This window comes from Tursiops truncatus, chromosome 5 (assembly GCF_011762595.2).
Source record: "Tursiops truncatus isolate mTurTru1 chromosome 5, mTurTru1.mat.Y, whole genome shotgun sequence".
In the NCBI taxonomy this organism is placed as follows: domain Eukaryota; kingdom Metazoa; phylum Chordata; class Mammalia; order Artiodactyla; family Delphinidae; genus Tursiops; species Tursiops truncatus.
The window spans coordinates 63,211,047-63,228,729 of NC_047038.1; the positions used below are offsets into that span (position 1 = coordinate 63,211,047).

At 40.2% G+C, this 17,683-nt stretch overlaps 1 protein-coding gene across 3 annotated transcripts in view; it reads left to right on the forward strand.

The window, feature by feature from the left end:
- The window catches only part of FAM114A1 (family with sequence similarity 114 member A1), a 63,359-nt gene that overhangs the window by 16,698 nt on the left and 28,978 nt on the right, over positions 1-17,683 (forward strand). For 2 of the 3 annotated variants that reach the window (XM_073805157.1, XM_033856933.2), the window contains 3 exons: positions 2,245-2,332; positions 15,145-15,258; positions 15,378-15,484. In XM_073805157.1, coding sequence (XP_073661258.1) covers positions 2,245-2,332; positions 15,145-15,258; positions 15,378-15,484 — 309 coding nt within the window. The remainder of the gene's footprint in view (positions 1-2,244; positions 2,333-15,144; positions 15,259-15,377; positions 15,485-17,683) is intronic. The other variant, XM_033856931.1, reaches the window with a different exon arrangement.

Here is a 17,683-nt window from a genome sequence, read left to right on the forward strand (position 1 = left end):
GTAAATGTGAGTCAGAAGCTGTCACCCCTAAGTGTATTAACTCTCCCTAATCACATAGGTAGAGATTGGTCCCATGAAAGAACTATATTAATCACCAACTTACATATGTCTTCATGATGGTATAAAATGGCCACTGGCTTCATTGCTGAAGTGAAGTAAATCAATGTAGACACCAAAAATGAAAGCAGACTGTCATGAATCTTGAGTATTTCCATTCATGTTAACAAGCTTCTCATTGTTTCCAAACAGAAAAATAATGTCAGCCAACTTTCAAAACTTTTTGCTTCTTAGTGTTAAAAATGTAGTTACTTATTATTATTATTATTACTAGTTAACATTTCTGGAGTATTTATTATGTGCTAGGCACTATGCTTACAGCTTTAAGCGAATTATTTCTTTTAACTTTCACAATAACCCTGTGAGGTTATTGGTTCTTATACCTATGGTTGCATTTTTGTAATGAGTCAGTGATAGCTAGAAGACTTGAGTAACTAACATGTCCAAGTGGCAGAGCCTGGAGTCAAACCCAAGCAATTTAATTCCATAACCTTTACTCTTGACCAGTAGTCTATGCTCATGGATGATGTTTGATATTTACGCGGTGAATCGCTTAGGAATGCATTTGGGTGCAAGTAACTAAAACCCAACATATATTAGCTTACAAAATAGCAATTAATTTTTTCTCACTTAACAGAAAGAATGGAGATATGCAACAACTCACATTTGTTTAGTAGCTTAGCAGTACCAGGACCAGTGACTCTGTGATTCCCTGGCCTTTCCCTCATGGCAGCAAAAATGGCTGCTTCAGTTTCAAGCATCAGGTCCACATTCAGGGCAGGAAAAAAGGAGAGGGGAGAGTCGGCACCAGACAAAACTGTGTATTTTATCATGAAAGCAAAACCTTTCCCATTTATATCTCACTTGTCAAAACTGTTTCACATGGCCACCCTTATCTGCAAGAGTGGAAGATAAGAGTGGAAGACTGCACGCAGAAGGAAGTTGGGGATGATGATGGACCAGCCTTGAGTCGAAAGTTATAGAATCTAGAAACTCTGTAGGAATTTTTCATTTCCTTCTTAACGTCTTCCGTTCTTTTCTTGGAGTGAAAGAGCTGTTATTCTTCATCTCCTAATGTGTTCTTGCCTCATTTTCTATAATGCATTCCTGGATATTAAGGGAAAGCTGTGGTTCCACCGAGTCAGGATGCATTGGTTGCAAGTAACAGAAACTAAGCACACCTAAGAAAATGGATGAATTTCAGTCATTTATTTAACAACTAAATTTATTAAGCACTCATTATACGCCATGAATTCTATGCTCTGTGGACATAACAGTGAACAAAACATTAAAGGAGAGAGAAACACTGTGCTGGAATCTCATAAAACCCAAAAGTAGGAATGCGGTAGGGCCTTGAAGAGGGACAGGAAGCAGAGGCTGAGAAGCTCTCTGGAATCCAAACAGTTTCTCTGAGCGTATCTCAGAGAGGATTCTGCTCACTATGCTTTCTCTTAACTCTTAGTCTGCATGGTGGGTAGAATATGGTCACCCCACATTGTCTGAGTTTTTATCTTCTATTCAAGCTGAACCAGAATCTCTCAGTCCCAATCAAAATACCTAGGAAAAAGAATTTGAATCAAGTGAGCCCAGGGACAGTGAGAGATATAGTTACAGGGGTCATTGTGAGTGGAGTGGACACCTTGAAAGTTGTCTACCTCAAAAGGCTTCCTGTTGCTATTCGCCATCTCCAAGCTTCTTGATGCTTTTCTAGACACTTTGCCTACTACCATCCATGCCAAAGCTCCCTCCTACCACCCCAGATTTTTGAAAGTTAACCCTACCTTGAAGAGCACATTATTTTAGTTCTGTAAAAATTGCATGAGTCAAGATTGTTTTGGAGTTTTAACAAATCACTGTGTACCCTAAAATACTAAATCTCTCCCTCTCCTCCACAGCCCTATCCCTGTCTTCCAGATAATGGGAGATTTGGGTCTTAGTTGACATCAAATTCCCTTCTCACCTCAAGCTAAGCCCTCAGAAGCCAACACCACTACAAACCAATTTGGTTCCAAAGTACACATTGCAATGTAGACTGGTATATTTTATGGCCCTTATAAACTATAAGCCAATGAGATATGGTTGTTGGTGATTTTTTTAAAATCTTCTCTTTGTTTCAAATGAATGGGTGTTTTTCCATTCAGGGATGAATGAAATTGCTGACCTTGTGGGTAATCTGGTTTTTTGCAGGCCGTGGATTCCTCTCCACGTGGAGGGGGCTGGGCAGGCTGGGGCTCCTGGGGCAAATCTCTGCTCTCATCAGCATCTGCCACAGTAGGTAAGCATTACACATTGCGTTTGAATGGATAAAGTTCAGGAGCCAAATAGGCTATGACATTTTGATCATACCATGTACTGATAGAGTTTAACATTAGCTCATGACATAATAAGAGCAAATTGTTTTTCGTGTTTGCTGTTCTAAGTGCTTCCTGTATATTAATATATTTATTCTTCAAAATAACCCTATGAGGAGGCACTCTTATTTTCTCCATTTTAGAGGTAAGGAAGCTGAATCACAGAGAGGTTAAACATTATCCAAAGTCAGGAGTGGCTGAATTGGCTTTTAACCATTATATTATATTGCATCTTAGAATATAAGATTTAGGCTTTTATAATATATCCTTAATGCTTTGTGTTTATCATCCCGCATGAACATTTTAAAATATATAAATAGCCTACTCCCTAAAAGGATTTGAGGTATCTCAATAAAAGGCATTCATCACAGGGTATTAAAATACAAATACAAAAAGAAATATGCAGGTAGGGAGGAGATATATATCAAGGATAATATAATTGAACATTGACCTTAACTCTGAGATTCTTGGCTACCAGTAGATTATCTATCTCACTGAGTGATAAAACAAGACTTAGTTTATTTAGATAAATTTATTTTCCTTGTATTAAACTTTTGAAGAAATGTCCCATATTGGCTCATATACAAAGAGAAAATATAATAGACAATGTCTTCATCAGTGAAGGTTTGTCAGAATATTCTTCATGTGACTATTTCTTATATCCACTCTTCATGAAAACTGAAGGTACAACCTAAACGTGTCTATGATAATGTAGCCGTAGCATTTCATCTTGAGGGTAGAGAGTGAAGAGCAGGACAGGGGAAGTCACAGGTAACACAGCTTGCAGATCATCTAACTCAGGTGTTCTCAAGGTATCTCTGTGGCATGAGGATCTTGTGATGGGCCATGAATTGGTGCAATTCACTGTTACTCCTAAAACCAGCAGGGCTGAGGTCTTTGACCCCACTCTAATGGACCATGGTCACAAACAGCTGAAGGGCCAGATACCTAATCTGATAGAACTTAGACTCCCTGGAAGAATGGATAGATTGCATTCTCCTAATTCCATGTCTGTCAAGTATCAGGAGAGCTCTGGCAAGAAGCAGATGGTGGTCAAATAAACGTTGCCCTCTGCATGAGAGCCTGGAAAGCAAATTTTTTTCTGTTGCTAATTGAAAGACCAGGTATGCCATGAATATTACATATGCAGATGGAAAAATTAATCAGATTAAAGTAGAAGAGCCTGTTTTGTTTTTTGAACAGGACAGAGTCTTTTCATAAGAGTGAGGACAGGAACCTGAAGGCATCCTACTTCCTAGGGAAAATGTTTGAGATTTAGTGGCTCTCAAATGCATCTTGCCTCTGGCAACACTCAGGATTGCCAGCTTTCTGAACCAAAATTAAAAATGTGCAGTCTAAAAGTTTCTGAAGTTGTGATAAGTCATGGAACAGTAAATTATATGGTCACCAAATTATACGGCTCTCCTCATGGTTTATGTCATAAAACAGTACAGTGTTTTGGGTGCTTCCAGTTATAATGGTGTCCGGAACTGCCCTGGCTTATAATGAACTTGGTGCTTCAGAAGGTTCTATTATAGACAAAGGATTTACTTTCTCGTTAAAAATTTAAATATAAGCTCCTTCCACGGTAAAGACAGCTATCAGCTGCCCTGTGGGTGTCATGTGCAGGTGTTTTTGGTACACTTACAGGTGCACTCACCTGTGACTGCTTTGCTCCTCGTAGGTCTGACTCTTTGCTATTGTTTCTTATCAGTCAGCGACTACACCTCACCATTTGACTTTGGGCTTTGCTGGACCTTTATAAAGTTTTCCATCCATCAACTGGCGGCTTACCTGTTGAATTTACTGTGCATTATCTTTTTCAGTGTCCTGTTGTAATCTGACCTTTGCACATATACAGCCTAGTGCAGCCTTCTTCTGGTGGACTGTGCTCCAAAACCTCTAGATTTTGTTACCTGATTCAGGTATAACCAGTAGATGATGCTGGCTTTACTGCTTAAAAATGAGGCTGTGACTCCGATGGCAGGTCCCAGCCCATACTGGTAGGCACTCATCTTTTAATTTGACCTCAAGTCAGTGTCTTAATCTTTAGCCTGTGCTTGGGTTTGGGGTTACTCTTGAGGTTTCCCTAAGGCACCCCGAATAAATGTTGCGTCTTGTTAATGTTGCAACCACTTAAAACTTGTGGTGCTTCTCACCTGGCTCTGTGCAGTAACTGATCCAGAAGAACCTGGGGAGATAACTGCCTGTGGACCAGCAGGATCATTGTGCCATCACTACTGCCATTTCCCTCTTATGGTTGGTGGAGACAGGGCTCCTCTGAGATGATCTGACAGTCACACATTGCCCCATCAAATATCAGAATGAAGTTCAAGTAGACCCTCTTGTATTCACTTCTATTGCTATGTAACGAGTTACCACACATGTGGAGGCTTAAAACAACATACAGTGATTATCTCACAGTTTCTATGGATCAGGAATTCAGGTCCAAGATAACTGGGTTCTCTGCTTAGTGACTTGCCAGGCTGAAATCAAGGTGTCAGCTAGCTGCATTTTCATCTGACATTCAGGGTCAGTTTCAAGGTTATTCAATTTGTTGGCAAAATTAGTTCCTTACGGTTGTAGGGCTGACACCCCTGTTTTCTTGCTGGTTATTGGCCAGGGTCGCTCAACTCCTAGAGGCTGCCCTCCGATCCTTTTTCAAAGCCAGCAGAATAATTTCTCCCATGCTTCAAATCTCTCCCTTTAGGAAGGGCCCAAATCCCTTTTAAAGCCCACCTGATTAGTTCAGGCTCATCCAGGATCTCTCTTTTGATTAACTCAAATTCAACTGATTAATGACCTTAATTACTTCTGAAAAGTCCCTTCACCTTTACTATATAATGTAACCTAATCATGGGAATGAATCCCATCATATTCACAATCCTGTCCACACTCGAAGTGGGGGGATTGGGCTTCCCTGGTGGCACAGTGGTTGAGAGTCTGCCTGCCGATGCAGGGGACACAGGTTTGTGCCCCGGTCCGGGAGGATCCCATATGCCGCGGAGCGGCTGGGCTCGTGAGCCATGGTCGCTGAGCCTGCGCGTCTGGAGCCTGTGCTCCGCAACAGGAGAGGCCACAACAGTGAGAGGCCCGCATACCGCAAAAAAAAAAAAAAAAAAAAAAAGTGGGGGATTGCATGTTGTATATGCCAGGGTTGAGAATCTTAGGGTGATCTTTCAATTCTCCCTAACAGACCTCCCTTTTCCGTTTGAAAACCTCATCAGTTATACCACCAATGCCAGAAACTTAGTATTTTTTAAGGGCTCTGGCTACATGTTGGAATTTTTTTTTCAGGAGAAGGAAGGATTTATTATTACTTGCAGTAAGTAAGGAGAACACCAGGGATCCTTCCCAAAACACTATCTCCCTGATATATGTTGGAAGTTTGAAAAGCATTTTAATCTTGGCATTTTTCTCTTATTTGCACCCACAATGACCAAAGGGCACATGAGGGAGAGCAAAGAAAGTTTGAAATATTGATACTCATTCTAAGAATCCCTTTGGAAAAATTGGAGCTATATTTAGAGATGTAGAGACTAAATATGTTCATCACCGCTGGTCATCACAACCCCAATAAATGCAATAACAAGATAGCTGAATGCCATCCCTAAGTTGTTCTCCAGGTACATTTTGGAGATTTTTGGTCAGGATGAGCTTTAACTTTACAAAGTAATAGTAGCTAAACTAATAGCAGTATATACTTGAAAACGAGATAAGTATTTTGGTGGACCTGATAGAACTAAAACTTGAAGCATAAGGGGAGGCTTAGGTTCCAAGGCTGGAAACAGGCAGTGGTGGTGATTGGGAATTTGACTCCCAAAACATAACAGGGATCACAAGTGTGCCACAAATGGAGAAGTGTCACAGCCAGGCTCACAGCCTGAAATAGACGGTTAGAATAGGGTTCAACCACCTGTTTACAGAAGCTTGAAAAAGTTATGGGCACCATCCTGGGTTGTGGTCTATCTTGAGCTACTATCTTTGGATTGAGAGAGGCAAGCAAGGCAGACCTTCCATTATGTACAGGCAAATAATATCCATCCAGGGCTTTGCAGCATTAACAGTTTATTATCACAGGGTGAAAAAACTTATTGGAAAACAGAGCACTCACAGCAGCAGACAAGCTCTTGAAGGTTTATAAATTGCCTGTGGAAAGTAAAGAAAGAAAATAACCATATATTCTATTGCAATTAATTCCCACTCAGAAACCTCATGTTACCCCCGGGGTAATTCCAGTTGCAGATGGAATTCTATGCAAGACAGCATCTATAACAAAACTCAGAGCTGTCAATTGAGCACTAGAAACAGAAACCAATACTTCTTACAGTTGTTGAAAAACTGCAGTCACAATCATTAGAACTGTTTAGAGTTGGCAGGAGAGTAACTGGAGAATGGAAAGATTTAGAAGATGATTCTGTCCTGGAAAGAACACTGTATCAGAAGTCATAAGACCTGAGACCCGGTCCCAACTGCTACTAACTTGTGATCACAAAGAATTGTCACTACCTAGCTACACTATGCACTGAACCTCTCCAGACTCAGCTCCTTACTTGGGAAAGTATGGGTGGAAGAACTTGAGAAATTCTAAGATTCCCTCCAACTTCCAGAATATGATGATTCCATAGTTTGTGGCTGTATATAGCAGGAGAAAGATATTTGTAACCACTGTGCTAAGTAGAAAAATATAGAAAATTGATTGACTTTTTGCTACACTGTATTTTTATATTTTATCTTTTGCCTCACTACTTTGACCCCCAAGATTAAGGGAAAATGAGAAAAAGCAACCTTTCCAATGCTTATATAAAATCCAACATTTCTCAGCCAACAATTGTTTTTGGAGAAGCCATATCTCCTGCATTAGTTTCGTTGACAGCCATGCTATTATCACATTCTAAGAAGACTTGATCAGCTGCCATTCATGCCTTTGGACAAGTTCGTAAGATACAATGAAAACGGTTGTTATTTAAGATCCAGGAAGAAACCTGAGTGGGAAAGGAAAATGTAAAAAAAAAAAGAAAAAGCAATTTTGATGATAATTTCAAAGTACTGTTGTGAGAACCAGATGTGATTTCCCACAAGCACCTTAGAGACCTGACTTAATCATAGAATATATTGCTAAGTTAAGTGATGGACCAGTAATCAAAATGAAAGTCAACAATGCTGAGATATATACAAATATACCAAGGTAAAAATTCTACAGTAGAATAGATCAACTTATTTCCAGATACTACAAATGACCTACATGTTTATTTAAAATTCTAGTTTTGACAGTTTTATGAGTCTCAACACCTTGTATAAGAGCACCTGAGGGTGGGGAGGGAGATCTGATCTGCATATTTACCTTTTCAGAGTTACCATTGTTCTCCTTCCCCATCCTCTCCTGAGTTACACAATTTTTTCCTTCAGCACATTTTAATGAAAGTCTTCTACCAGCACTGTCAGAAATAATGACAATGTCTTTTTATCACAGAGAACAGCAAACTTGTCAGAATGATACTACAGTAAGAACTCTTAACTAGGTATTTCAGTATCAATATCACATGGGTTTATTTTTGAAGGTGGCATTGCTGATGATGTGAAAATTCTCAAGGATCATTGATACAAAAGATAATAGGATTAATGCTTGGAGTTTGTTCACAATCCTTTACAATCTATGAATAAGTTAATGAATTCCTATGTGATGGCAAGGCAAACACTATGAGTTGAGAAACGCTTCTTGTCAATTTTGAACCTAAAGAGAAGTGAGTATCTGATTACAGAGTGGGCATCAACCATCATTACGGAGAGAGAAGACTTTTCCAAAAGGAAGGTTGATTGGCTGCAGGTTCTGCTGCCCTGAAGTTGGCTTTAGTTGAGCACAGCAACACCATCTATGTGTTTTTCTAAATAACTACTTCTCACAACTATAATATCTTGAATTCATTGATAGTAGAGTCTGAAATGCAGCCAATATTTTTATTTTTATTTATTTTAACATCTTTATTGGAGTATAATTGCTTTACAATGGTGTGTTAGTTTCTGCTGTATTAACAAAGTGAATCAGCTATACATATACATATATCCCCATATCTCCTCCTTCTTGTGTCTCCCTCCCTCCCACCCTCCCTATCCCACCTCTCTAGGTGGTCACAAAGCACAGAGCTGATCTCCCTGTGCTATGCAGCTGCTTCCCACTAGCTATCGGTTTTACAGCCAATATTTTTAAATGGTTCTATTTCTCAAAAATTCACCCAAAGAAGAGTAGAAATTGGCACAACCTTCAGAAGAACAATTAACACTATCTATAAAATTTTAGATGCATGTGTCCTCTGTCTAGAAGTGCCACTGTTGATTCTTTGCAAACGTTCGTTAATGTATATGTTCAATATGGAATTCACTCAGCAAAGACATATCTTACCAGGCCCTATTCTAGGCACTTGAGGTAAAGCAGTGAGTAAACAAGATGAAGACCTTGTAGTAGAGTTTACAGACTTGTGGAAGGATGCAGACAATAAACAATATACATCCAGCAATCCCACTCCTGGTTATATACCCAGAAAAAAAACATAATTCGAAAGGATACATGCACCCCAATGTTCATTGCAGCACTATTTACAATAGCCAAGACATGGAAGGAACCTAAGTGTCTATTGACAGAGGAATAGATAAAGAAGATGTGGTATATATTTATATAATGGAATATTACTCAGCCATGAAAGAGAATGGAATAATGTCATTTGCAGCAACATGGATGGACCTAGAGATTATCGTACTAAGTGAAGTAAGTCAGACAAAGACAAATATCTTATGATAGCACTCATATGTGGAATCTAATTTTTAAAAAGGCTGAAACAAATGAACTTGTTTGCAAAACAGAAACAGGCTTACAGATATCAAAAACAAAGTTATGGTTACCAAAGGGGAAATGTTGGGGGGAGGGATAAATCAGGAGCTTGGAATGAACGTACACACGCTACTATATATAAGATAGATAACCAACAAGGACCTACTGTATAGCACAGGGAACTCTATTCAATATTCTGGGATAACCTATATGAGAAAAGAATCTAAAAAAGAATGATTATATGCATATTTATAACTGAATCACTTTGCTGTACACCTGAAACTAACACAACATTGTAAATCAACTATACTCCAAAAAAATTAAAATTTTTAAAAATTAAAAAATAAACAATACACATAATGAGTAGGAAGATTATAGAGAGGGTTATAAAGTGTTAAGTCTATGAAAAATATAAGGTAGTGCCAGGAGTACAGGTTAAGCTTTTAAAAAAGGTGGTGTGGGGTAGATCTTAATGAAATGGTATTTGAGCAGAGACCTGAAAGAGCTGAGGGAGTTCACCAGGCATATATGAGAAACTGGAAACAACCCAAGTATCCATCCACAGAGAATGTGAAACATGACAGAGCCATTCAGTGGAATTCTGATTCTATGCAACCATTAAAAAGAATGAGGTAGATCAGTGTCCTAGGTCGGATGCCCGGGGAGAAACTGAGGCAGGGATGAGTGTCCTGGAGTTTTATTAGGAAGGACCCTCAGGAGCAAGCCTTGCAAGAGAGTGAAGGACTAGGAAAGCAGAACTGGGCTGCAATGCAGTTGCATCAGAGGCCACAGCCCATCCCACAGGGAGCTTGGGGATTGGGATGATTCTTCAGAGCTGTCCCAGGGCATAAGGCACAGGACCAGGCTTTTGTATCACCAACTTCCCCACTGACCAGTCATTACAGTACAGTCTTGAAGGAGCCAATTTCCTTTGGTGAAGGGCATTTCAAAGGGAGGCGTTTAGCTGAGAGCTAGCTGTCAGCAGGGGTGAAGGAGCACTGGGCTCCCAGGCAGCACACACAGCCTCCACCACCATCTACACATGCTGAGACCTCCACTGTATATGGTGAAGCCGGGTCCAAGACACTTATATGTAGGGATGTGCTTTTCAGAACTTTTCCCTGAAAGGAATCAACAAGAAACAAATCAGACTTGTTATCCTTAGAAGGAAATGGGGTGTAGGGGGTGGGACTGGAAGGAAAGCAGGGCCCCTTTAAGTCTTTTAAGAGCCCTCTCCTTTTGGAAGTCCCCCTCATATCACAACAAATATAATAAAATGCACCCACATCCCTCATTAAATATGTAATTTGTATATAACTGTGGAAGAGTTGAATTTACTTGAACTATAGTTGACCAGTTGACCAAGTATTACATTTTTGAATACATTTAAGTAAATATTATTTAATTTCTAATTTACAAATTTTCTTTTTTGTCTTTTAGAACCAATACTTCTTTTCAGGTCTTAAATCATTTCATAGGCCCCTGTAAGCTCATAGACTGTATTGACTGTTAGGTCAATAGGCGCTGTTTAGGGAGAAAGAGGCTGGCCCACCTTCTGTTGTCTATGTTTCTATACTCTGATTTTGCTAACATTATAAATGTTTATTTTTACTTATTTATTTAATTTTACATTTTTTATCACTTTAATTAAAAGTTTTGTTTTGAAAAATATTCAGACCTACAGGAGAGTTGCAAAAATGTTATAATGAACTCTCACAGTACCTTGATATAGATTAACCTAATAAATGTTTATTTTTAGAAATCAACCATATAGAGAAATGAGATTATGGGATTTTTTTAAAGTTTCTTTTCTATATATCCACCTTTTAAAAAGAAAAAGAAAGAAATGAAAAAGAAGGAAACGTTATATTAAAGATTAAAGCAACCTAAAAGGGGAGAACCCTCTGAACAAGTTAGCTGCTGCCCTCCTGGGGGGTCCTTTATCATAAGGGACCAGCAGAAAGTACCCATAAGGCTACCCAGTCATCCAGGGTGCTGTGTAGAACTACTCTTGCTCCCCTAAGTTACCACTTGGTCAGAGAGACCCTCCCACCAACAACAGATTATTCTCATCCTCCAGAGAGAGGGGAGACCTCCCTTCAATGGGGTTTTGATCTTCTCAACAAGAAGCGAGGTTGGTAAATAATTTTTGAGAAAAAATTAAACTGGAGGTAGAAGACAGCACCACACAGTGTCTTGGGATCCGTGCCTGCACAGCACAGGGATTATCCTAAAAACATTAAGCTGTACCAACCCAAGGCACAGCTGGGAGGGCCAGGGTTAGAGGAAGGTTTCACTGCAGGGGTGACCTTCACCTGGCTGTTTGGTCAAGGTAAGGTAACTCAAGCTAATTTTAACATAAACCAATATTTTAAAGATGAAGAAGCTCCTGATTAAGTATCTGATCTCCAAGGAGTTATAGAAATGGGACTAAAATGACATTTAATCAACTACAAATGGCATGTAAGACTTTCTTAACATAACATAGTGATTGAGCAAGTGAGTTTTAGAGTCAGAAATATGGGGTTCAAATCCTGCCTCTGCCACTTATTGGTTTGGGGACCTTCAGCAAGTAATTTCACATCACCAGCTCTCAGTTTTCTCAATGGTGAAATGGGCATAATAGTATCTCTTACTTCATAATGAAAAGATTAAATAAGATAATTTACTACACTGAAAATATTTAGTCCAGTGCCTGGGACATAGTAAGTGCTCAATAATGTTGACCAGTACCAAAGGTTTCACATATTTCTTCTCAGTGACCTTATAAAACCCTGGGAGGTAGATGTTATAAACCTCCTTTCAGAGAAGACACAGCAGCAGAGACTCAGAAAGGTCACCAAGACCACATGGCTAATAACTGATGGAACCAAAATTCCTCCACAAGACTCCTGACTCCTAAGTTTAGGGTGTTTTCCACTAGAGTATGGATGATAAATTAAACACCAGCCAATCATTTAACATTTGTTTTTAAATGATACAGTATCACGGCATGTATTATCTTACTTTCTTTGCAGTACTCACCTTTTTACTGCAGTAAGTCAAAGAGTAGAGGATATTCCGTCTTTAGAACGATAGAATTTGGATGGGTTCATTTCTTGGGGATACTTAGAGTTCATGACGACATGTGAAGAAATGAATCCATGAACTCTACCCTGTAGTACTATTCATATTGGTTGTTTTTCTCTGTTATTGGTAGAACAAAATCAGTATCTCTGAGAATGAATCGCTCTCAGTCAAAAGGTAGCAGTGGCTCCGTATAATTACTTCCTTGTCTGGGCACTAGATGTCACACTAAGTAAAATTTTAGAAGTTATTCTTCAAAGTAGGGTGTGGCATAGAGTCTAAACCTTAGCTATGAAAAACCATAGCTTTATATTTCTAGTAGAATGTAGTTAAAGATGTACTTTCACTAACAGAAGAACTCAGAAAAAAAGAACTGTTAATTAGAAAATATAATTGGAGGAATCTTAAATATGTGCAAATCCTTGTACATCCATGATACCTCAATAGTGTGTGTATGTTTGTGTGTATATGTGTGTGTATGTGTGTGTGTGTGTGTGTGTGTGTGTGTGTGTAGGTGGAGTAGCAGCCTATTGTCATGTCTGTTAAAAAGACACATTCTACTTATTATACACGTAAAATGATATTTCCTTCCAGAAACAAAGCGATTTTTCTAGAGGCAGGTAGTGCATACATATCCACAGTCATTTGTGAGAAGCTGAGATGGTGAGAAGCTGTTCTTCCCCGGGAAAAGATTCAGACATGGCTCTAACCTGCAAAGGGATGGAGGAGGTGAAAGAGGAGGTAATGACAGTGAAGTTCATTAAACCCTGAATGGTCTCAGGGAAGGATATGGAATCATCTCTCTTGTACAGTTTACACAAAGAAGATATAGCAGATGCCTACCAGCCTTCTGAAACTCATTTATCCCTTGATTTTAGCTCTCAGAAATCTAAATGAGAATCATGGATGGAGATTTGGATGTACATTATTTCCTTTTTGAAAATATTTGTGCTTTTAAAGGATGTCGAGGAATATGAGCTCAGTATATAATAAAGTTAGATAATTATATCCCATAATTTACATGTGTTACTGAAACTTCAGTGAGTTTCCGTTGAAATGCTTTGAATTAATTGGAAGCTAGAGAGAATCAAGTCTTACTTTTAGCAGTTATAGTGCATCTTTTTTTAAAAGTAACTCAATAAGGCTTCCCTGGTGGTGCAGTGGTTGAGAGTCTGCCTGCCGATGCAGGGGACACGGGTTCGTGCCCCGGTCCAGGAAGATCCCACCTGCCACGGAGCGGCTAGGCCCGTGAGCCGTGGCTGCTGAGCCTGCACGTCCGGAGCCTGTGCTCTGCAACGGGAGAGGCCACAACACTGAGAGGCCCGCGTACTGCAAAAAAAACAAAACAAACAAACAAACAAAAATAGTAACTCAGTAATGAATTTGGACTGTGTCTAATGATCTACACATGAATATAGTCATATGTTTCTGTATGTAATTAATGTTGTAAACATTGTAAATATTGTTTCCTAAGTTTCAGTGTTTTCTAGATAGTGTATAATAACAGGTGATTCCCACTGGATTTAATTAGTCCTCTATCAGTTTGGCAAATTTCGGTGCCGTGATTAAGTTAAGACCCCTCTGATAAGCAAGCTTACGATTGATGAAATATGACTCTTTGGGTTTGGGGTTCATCCATGTCTTTCTCTTATTCAGGAGATGGACGGTCAGTCATTTGAATGGTGCCCTCTACAACTAGATGGTTCTCTTTGGCTCTCAAATCCTGCTGTGACTTGGGCCTTTTTCCCCCAGATATTAATATTGCTGCTGCCTTGGGTTTTAACATCCTGAGGTTGCCTAGGGTCCTGAGTGAATCTTTCATTTTCTCCCCGAGCACTAAGGGGGAGGTGAGTGCTGTGACGATGGCAGCCCAGGCTGCTTCTCCAAGAATTCAAACAGCCACTTAGGACATCACTAGACTATTAGTTTTCTAAGGAGAAAAAAATGGCTCCAAAATAAAATGTAGACAGAGCTATTTCTCTGTCAAGCCAAAGTTTGTTTGTGTGTATGTGTCAGTGGCGGGGCGGGGGTAGTGAATGAGAAGGTCAGCTCTGTATTCACTAAACAGTTATTGATATTGAATGCACACTGTGCTGGGCTCCAGGGAATTATAGGGATTGTCCCGGCTCAGATAGAGTAAAATCAGTGCCCCTCATCCTGGCCGACTATTCTTACATCTTGTGTTTGGACTGTTACTGCTTAAGATAACTATCAGAGCTGTTGAGTGCCCTTTCTGGTTTTCCCACTGGCTTGCCTTTGGATCATGACATGTCATCTCCAGACCCTGCTCTCACACATACAGACCATACTAAAGGAATGACTGACACTTTGTTAAGGCTCAGCTGATTTCTATTCAACAAGTAGTAATTGAGTACCTACAATAGGATAGGCCTACAAGGAATCAAAAAATGAATGACACGTACCTGCCTTGAGAAGCTTAGAAAAGAGGAAAGAGGGTAAGACAGGGATACCATTCACAGATAATACCTTGGGTTGGAAACCCCAGGTTGCTAGTTAGATAGTGTGAGAAGTAAGAGGGACTAATAAAGCATCTGGGAGCCCTGTACACGCACTTATTTGCTCCTCACAACAACACAGTGGAGAAATTGAGTCACAGAGAGGTGGTAACTTCTCAAAAGTCACCCAGCTGGGTGATGGTGAAACTGAGCTCGAACTGGAACCCACATCTGAGGGCTCGCAAAGTCTGTGCTGTTAATCATCACGTTCTCTCACAGTCAGGATATACACCTACAGCTTACAAGAAGAGCTCTGGGAGATGAGCTGTGGAACCTGCAGACCGTGGGCTTCTATTGTATCGATGAGCCATATTTTATTTCCTGACAGGTCATGGGTTGACAGCGGTCAAGGAAAAAGCAGGGGCCACCCTCCGGATTCATAGTGTGAATTCTGCCTCTTCCGAAGGGGCCCAACCTGATACTGCAAATGAAATCCCTCACAGTGAGTGGCGCATTTATTTGGGGATTTCTTGGACTTGGGCTGCATTACACCACGTGCACAAATAGAGTTCCAAGTTCATATCAGCAAAACGAACTCTAAAAGGGTGTTTTTCTCTTTAGTAGCAGTTGCAGCCGCAGATCAGAGGCCTGCAGAAAGCCCGCCCACTTCTCCTTCTTCGGGGTCTCGGGGCATGCTGTCAGCCATCACCAATGCGGTTCAGAACACAGTGAGTCGTTGGCTGCTTCCTCTGTTTTCCCTGAGGTCTGCCAGTGCCTTTTTTTGATATTTCTATTTACCAGTGACCTAGATACATCAGAGAAAAGATGGTCTTGCTCATAACTTTGGATTATGATTTTGTTATGCTTTCTCCCACGGAGTAGGCGTGACCTTGGAACCAAAATGATAAGAACAAAATGAAATATATTTTATGTTTAAAAGAAGGGAGCTGCTTAGAAGGAACATTGTTCAGTCTGATATAACAGTGTCCTTTCCAATGGCTGCAAGGACAGCCTCTGCTTGCGGGGAGAGAGGGCTCTTTCTTAGAGCTGTTTTTCTGAGATGCTCTATGTTTCTTAACCTTCAATTTGAAAAATTATAAAGTGATTCAGGTATATATATATATATATATATATATATATATATATATATCAGTAAAGAATCAGGAACATTCCCCAACATGTTACTAAAGTGTTTCCAGATAACTAAGACCAACATTCTTCCTCCATCCCTACCTCCCAATTCCCACTCTCCTCTTTCCTTGAATAGCCCTAATACACATCCCTCCTTCCCAGGCCCCTTCCTTTTAAAGAAGCTTAAGAAGCTTGTTATTGACAACAAAACGCTAATGAATAATGAAAAAAGGGGGATGCACCCCAACTGAGATAAGGCAGTTAGCTGGTCTTCAGGATCAGAAGGAAAAGATTTACTTTCTGCTATGTGAAACCAAATAACTAGTTTTTTAAGAAATATGGCTCACATCCAATTTATTCATTCATTCATTTAAAAAAAAAGGTAATTAGCTTTCATTATATCCCAAGAGCTATGCTAGATGCTGGGCATAAGCTGGAAGAGGGCATAACATCCTGGAAGGTGGAGGCAACTTAACAGTTATCAAATGCAATGCTGTATGGGAAGAAGAGGGGGCTGTGGACACACGTATGGGGGTGTCTTAGCCAGACTTCAGGTCAGGGTATGCCAGAAATAGGAAATGACTGTTCCTTTCCTTGATACTTGAGGTCCTCTAGACTAAGCAGGGAGAAGGGGGGTCAGCAAGTATGTTTTAGGAGTCGGATAGCAGTACAAGTCCAGTATGCCCACGGCAGGTGTGTGGGGAGGGTTGTAGGGCTGGGGATGGGACAGAGCACTTTCATTACCTCTGGCGTAAGAAGTGAATTCGTGGGGACTTCCCTGGTGGTCTAGTGGCTAAGACTGCACGCTCCCAATGCAAGGGAAGAGAGTTTGATCCCTGGTCAGGGAACTAAGATCCCACATGCCTCATGCTACAAAGGCACGGCCAAAAAAAAAGAAAAGAAAAAAAAAAAGGAAGTAAATCCATGGTCTCCCTGAGCTACGAGGCAGGGCCCTCTGAGTTTGTTCTCAGCATCCTCACATTCCTTTCTGTGCGCTCTCCAACCTTCCGGTTCTCCCTTTACCCAAGCTCCAGACACTCCCCCACCAAGTCTGCCCTTACTCAAAGTCCCTTCATCCTTCCTTCTCCCATCTTATTCTCTACTGAAGTAATCCCTCACAGGATGTTAGGAGAAAGTAAATCAAATTATGCAAAAGTGTGAATTGCTGATATCCCCTAGTCCTCCCAAAATATGTGCATTTAAAAATCTGTTTTGGGGCTTCCCTGGTGGCGCAGTGGTTGAGAGTCTGCCTGCCGATGTGGGGGACGCGGGTTCGTGCCCCGGTCTGGCAAGATCCCACATGCCGCGGAGCGGCTGGGCCCGTGAACCATGGCCGCTGAGCCTGCGCGTCCGGAGCCTGTGCTCCGCAACGGGAGAGGCCACAACAGTGAGAGGCCCGCGTACCGCCAAAAATAATGATAATAATAATCTGTTTTGTAGTGTGATTATTGATTGGCTCCCAAATCGGAAAACAGTCTAAATGTTCAAGATGGAGATGACTAATAAAGCATATTAATCAGTGAAATCAAATATTGCTGTTGAAGTGATAATTATGAAAATGGATAATGCATATAAAGAATAATGTAATAATAAATATAACCTATGCAAACTCATGTAAGGTGAGAAAAAAATACAGATATATGCATATTGTAATTGTAGTTGTATAGTTGGGGTATAGGCAAAGAAGATGTTGCAAAGAAATGTAAGCAGTTCTGTTTGTATGTTTATGTGTATGTGTATGTTATGTGTATGTGTATGTGTATGTAAGTTTATGTGAGTAAATCTTGGTTGTTTTA